General features: G+C 44.3%; 1 protein-coding gene across 1 annotated transcript; it reads left to right on the top strand.

Annotated features, from left to right (window-relative positions):
- Positions 1-2934: 2934 nt before the first annotated feature.
- Positions 2935-3876, top strand: LOC138795314 (taste receptor type 2 member 9-like). Its single transcript, XM_069974303.1, has one exon. It carries the CDS (start codon positions 2935-2937, stop codon positions 3874-3876), a length of 942 nt encoding a protein of 313 aa, XP_069830404.1.
- Positions 3877-6055: the final 2179 nt, after the last annotated feature.

Raw genomic sequence — 6055 nt, 5'->3', positions numbered from 1 at the left:
CCAAAAGTTACTTAGTTACAAAGGGTCTCAGTAATAAATTGTCCAGACAGCCCATAAGACATAGCGACAGTCTGTTCCCGACCCTATTATTACGCAGAGCAATGGCTGTGTCCGTTTGCCTTTCAACATGTTGACATTAAAAAGACAATAATCGATTTGTGTAACAGAAGGCAATGATCAGCCAACATGCACAATGTCGGCTGATCGCTGCCTACTATTACACAAATCAATTATCGGCCAAATACCGGTGCTAATCACTTTGTTTAATAGGGCCTGAAGTGGCACCAATATAAGTGTCAATTTTATTTTGAGTTCAGTTTATTAAATTTGGATTTTTATGAAGTTAATTTAGATTGAAATCGATTGTCCTCTGCAAAGATGTCGCAGCGTCTAGAGAAGTCTGTCCCTTTTCAGGGTTTTGCTAGTGGCAGCGGGAGAGGTAGCAGTCAAGGGGGTGAAAGTGGTGAAACACAGGGTTGTGGTAGGGGTGATCCCAACAGGCTTGGAGGAAGGTTGCCGCTCCCAGTAAGACCCAGTGGTCAGGTAAATACTAGCCGGGCTGTTATTATGGAAAAGATCCTTCAACGTTCGAGCTCCATGGCACTCAGTAGTCAATACCAGCAATAATCAGAAGGGTCCTTGCAAAGCAGTGCCAACACCAATCCATGCCAAGGGAAACGCCTACAGCAGGGTTGTCCAACTCTGGCCCACAGAGCAATTATTTTTGACCTAAAGAGGAAATTTATTTTCTAGAGCTGGCCTGCCAATACATACCGCCAGATGCTCCTCCACATAGAAGTGCCAGCGTACAAGGCCATGACACTGAGTGCTTCTGGCCCTAGAGGTCATTATACCAAGCCCCATCCCAGCCCTACCCATAGGATGTCAGACAGAAATCATCCACATACTGCCCACGACGCTGACTGCTTCCGGCCCTAGAGGAGTCATCATACTAGGCAGCAAGCTGGCCATCCCCATTGCCTCATTAATGGTACAAGTGTCATTGTCACTTGCAGAAAGGAACACTTCAATTTGGGTAAGTTTTTAATTTTGTCCCATTGAGTATATGAGTTTGTAGTTAACACATTTACTAAATATTTTTTCTTAATACTGTGGATTGTACAGTGTTTGGTTTAAAACTAAAAAAAAAGTTTTATTAAGTTTTAGTTTTTTCAAAAAAAATATAAAACATACAAATATTGCTAACATAGGCTGCATAGCAAATAATAAGGCCATACAAAGGCCAACATGAACATCCCATAGGGAGAGGCATCCAAATGTTCTATTATAATCACAGAAAACCAAACCCTGATGTATTAGTTGCAACTGAAAAATAGAACCTAACCGTCCCTTACATAAATCCTATTAACAGTGCATATAGCTTCCACCTATCCAGCTCATTCCATAAAAAGAGAACAAAACTTTGCACATAACAATCAATAACAATGACAGGACAACAGACTAAACAAAGACCATGTGGTACAGTGTTTGTAATGTTATATGATGTATGGGTGCTTCTTACATAGAGACCCCGCAAATCCTCTCTGTCTCTAGTATTACAGCATATGGTTAGGAAAAAGTATACAATCATTAAAGGAGAAGTCCAGCGAAAATTTTTATTAAAGTATTGTATTGCCCCCCAAAGTTATACAAATCCCTAATATACACTTATTATGGGAAATGCTTATAAAGGGCTTTTTCCCTGTCATTACTACTGCATCAAGGCTTCACTTCCTGGATAACATGATGATGTCACTTCCTGGATAACATGGTGATGTCACTTCCTGGATAACATGGGGATGTCACTTCCTGGATAACATGGTGATGTCACTTCCTGGGTAACATGGTGATGTCACTTCCTGGGTAACATGGTGATGTCACTTCCTGGATAACATGGTGATGTCACGCATGGTGATGCGGGCTGTGAATGCTGGAGAGGATGATGGCAGGGGACACTGAGGGACAAAGGGCACTGGAAGGACACTGAGCATCCCTCTGCCATTATCATCTCCAACAGCCATAGCGCGCACAGCTCTGGAAGTCAGGTCGTGACATCACCATTTCATCCAGTAAGTGACAAAACCATGTTATCCAGGAAGTGACATCACCATGTTATCCAGGAAGTGACATCACCATGTTATCCAGGAAGTGACATCACCATGTTATCCAGAAATGACATCACCATGTTATCCAGGAAGTGACATCACCATGATATCCAGGAAGTGACATCACCAAATTTTCCAGACAGTGACATCACCATGTTATCCAGGAAGTGACATCATTATGTTATGTAGGAAGTGACATCACTATGTTTATCCAGGAAGTGACATCACCATGTTATCCAGGAAGTGACATCACCATGTTATCCAAGAAATGACATCACCATGTTATCCATGAAGTGACATCACCATGATATCCAGGAAGTGACATCACCATATTTTCCAGACAGTGACATCACCATGTTATCCAGGAAGTGACATCATTATGTTATCTAGGAAGTGACATCACTATGTTTATCCAGGAAGTGACATCACCATGTTATCCAGGAAGTAAAGCCTTGATGCAGTAGTAATTGCAGGGAAAAAAGCACTTTACAGTATGTGCATTTCCCGTAATAAGTGTATATTAGAGATATGCATAATTTTGGGGGACAATACTTAAATAAAAATTTTCGCAGACTTCTCCTTCAATAGAAGATACAGCTGCGAACATGTCCCCATATTACTGTGATGCTTTATTGGAGTGATTTGCCAGGAAAGTAAGCACTGTCTGCACCACCGCTCGTGTACATTTGTCTCTAGCCTGTAAAATGATCTTGCTGTGTTATGTGACCTGCTCTGCATTTCTGTTCTTATTCCGAGTCTTTGTGATGTTTTTCTATATTTCCAATGTAAATGACGTGGTAATCTCCAGTGTCCTCACAGTGCAGGAGTGATGGCTGACTCTACAGACAGTGACACCATGGTCCTGTATTTGGGTCCCCTGATCCCAGCACTGATCGCTCTCCTACCCGGACTGGTGATACATTCATTTATCATTGTCGTCAATGTCAAGGACTGGTTGAAGGGAAGATTGGTGACTCCTGTCGACCACATTGTAACCTTTCTCGGAATTTCAAGGATGTGCTCTCAATGTGATGTTACCTTCGGTGTTTTTGTGCATAGTTATCTCCTGAAGAATGTGTATTCACATGTAGCACTGGATATCATGAGTGTGATCTTTTCTTTCTTTATTTATTCCAATATCTGGTTAACCAGTCTTCTCTCCATTGTCTTCTGCCTGAAGATCTCCACCCTCCGCACCAGACTGTTCCTGTATCTGAGGAGGAGGATAGATCAGAGGACTGCTCATTGCATCGTAGCCTCAGGTCTTCTCTCTACTATGAACTCGATTTTGCCCTTCTCACGGGCTATCACTGGGGTGACCACAGGTGGAACAAACAATACAACCATGGAGAATCTAACAGATTGTAGTTTAATTTACTTTATGTACAGTCACACTATATCAGTCTCCATCCCGCTACTGTTCTGTTTCATCTCCTCCATCCTCCTCTTCTCCTCTTTGTACAATCACACAAGGAAGATGAAGTTGAGCGGTAACTTATCCATCAATCTGGAGACATATTACTCAGCCATGAGATTTGTATCCCTTAATTTTATTTACAACATTATATACTTCAATGTACATTTTATTGACTTGTTGTATTACTATGTGTACTGTGTAGACCTTGTATGGCTTTATATTTTCTTGGGATTTCTACCAGCTCTACATTCATCCTACCTGGTCTACAGAACAGTTAAACTGAGAAGTCACATGTCCAAGGTTCTTCACAATGTGATTGGTTTCTTATTCCAAAGGAAAGTAGTAGCTCAATGATGGAATGTAAGCAGTGGAGAGATTTTGTGTGTAAAAGTCCACTCTTTCCATACAGTAGATGACTTAGATGGGAGGTCAGGTACGATCTGGGTCCAAAAAGATGAATAAGAGCTCTACCTACCTTAATTCTCCATTATTTCCCCAGTGATAGCTTTTTCCCCAGATGACCTTTTTACATTATTTTAGCCTATTTTAAGCAGGTGTATTTCTCGCCCTCCAGTATCTTAAAGGAGACCTGTCACCCCCCGTGCCGGGGTGACAGGCTCCCGACCCCCCGTTACAGCCCCCTATACTCACCTGATCCCGCCGTGTCCCACTTCCTGATCCGGTCGGGTCACAGAGATATGAGCGCCCAAAGCCCGGAGCGCGCACTCACAGGAGAGTCCAACGCTCAGAGAGAATGAATAGGGAGTCCGATGCTCCGTCATTTTCTATGGGCATTGGACTCTCCTGTGAGCACGCGCGCCGGGCTTCGGGCGCTCATATCTCCGTGACCCGACCGGATCAGGAAGCGGGACCCGGCGGGATCAGGTGAGTATAGGGGGCTGTAACGGGGGGTCGGGAGCCTGTCACCTCGGCACGGGGGGTGACAGGTCCTATTTAAGCAGTTTTATAATTTATTATAATCTATTGTAATCTATTAATCTTATAATCTTTTATGTATAATTCTTTGCACTGGGCATTTCATCACTGCTCCCATAGGCTTCCCATTGCCATTAGTTGTGTGATCAAAGTGACGTGTTATCTGTAGTCCTCTGGCTAGTATTATTGCCAAGGTTGACAAATTGTTAAAAATTTTGTAATTTTTTTTTTTTACTGTTGAAAAAAATAAAAACTTTTCTATTTCTATTGCTTGTAACTAGAGATGAGTAAATCAGTCAAAAGTTTGCCACTTTTACAGACTTACAATATTGTGCACCCAACCCAAGATAAAGTCCAATTTAAAGTGGGAAAAAAGTTTTGTTAAAAAAAAAATTCTCTTACACCCCTTAAAATCTGGCCCATCTCGCACCTTAGTTCATGTCATCTCTGACAACCATAGATGCCGTAGAGGAAGGGGAACTGAAACTACACCTACCAGTAACTGTCATTGCGGGTGTGTGACATGGTCAGACCCTCTCAAAAATTGTTGGCAGGATCCTGGTAGAGAAGAATCTGGGTGTACTCGTAGATAATAGACTACAGAACAGCACACAATGTCAGTCAGCAGCTTGTAAGGCCAGCAGGATAGTGTCATGTATGTAACAGGCCTGCACTTTTGGGACAGGATTATAATTTTACCGATGTATAAAGCTTTGGTGCGGCCTCATCTGGAGTATGCTGTCCAGTTCATAAAAAGGATGTCCTAGAGCTGGAGACAGGGCCGCTTCTGCCATGAGGCAAAGTGAGCTCTTTGCCTCTGGCCGCAGATTCTCGGGTCCCTGAGGGGGCGGCAGCTGGACCTGTAATTTCAGTGATGTCAGTCTGGCAAGCTCACTGAATGTTGCTGTCCGTGCTCCTGGTGTGTGCTGAGGACACACTATATGATCACCCTTCTTCTTTGAAATCCATCCGTGAGCTTAGAATAATCAAGTTTATGACCTGTGTGAAGAGGGGAAGCTGTGTCTGCCGTCTCCTGACATGTCAGGATGTTCCTCACTGTACAGTAGAGTTCTAGTGTCCCCCTACCCCCTCACTGGCCACGCTGCTGCTGCTGTTGTCCTCCTTTTCCTGGGCTGGTGCTGCTTTTGGAGGCTGCTGTCTGGTGAGATTTCATAAGGGTGCTGAGTGACTGGGAGTGATGGGGTCAGGGAGGTCAGCATGTGAAACTGAGGAGAAGATTTCCTCCTCTGGCACAGCTTACACCCAGGCATGTCCCATAAGCCAGTCACTTAGTGTATGTTCATACTGGCAAAGTCAGGTTGTGTTCAGTTAACAGTGAACGGAGCCATCATTTATTGTCTGTCCTGAAGAGACAAGGGGGCACTGCCTCCGCCTGGAGAGACAAGGGGGCACTGCCTCCGCCTGGAAAAAACAAGGGGGCGCTGCCTCCGCCTGGAGAGACAAGGGGGCGCTGCCTCCACCTGGAGAGACAAGGGGGCGCTGCCTCCACCTGGAGAGACAAGGGGGCACTGCCTCCGCCTGGAGAGACAAGGGGGCGCTGCCTCTGCCTGGAGAGACAAGGGGGCGCTGCCTCTGT

The sequence above is a fragment of the Dendropsophus ebraccatus genome, chromosome 6 (genome assembly GCF_027789765.1).
Source record: "Dendropsophus ebraccatus isolate aDenEbr1 chromosome 6, aDenEbr1.pat, whole genome shotgun sequence".
Lineage (NCBI taxonomy): Eukaryota > Metazoa > Chordata > Amphibia > Anura > Hylidae > Dendropsophus > Dendropsophus ebraccatus.
The sequence above is the reverse complement of the archived record's forward strand: the minus strand, read 5'-3'. Positions and strand labels throughout refer to the sequence as shown.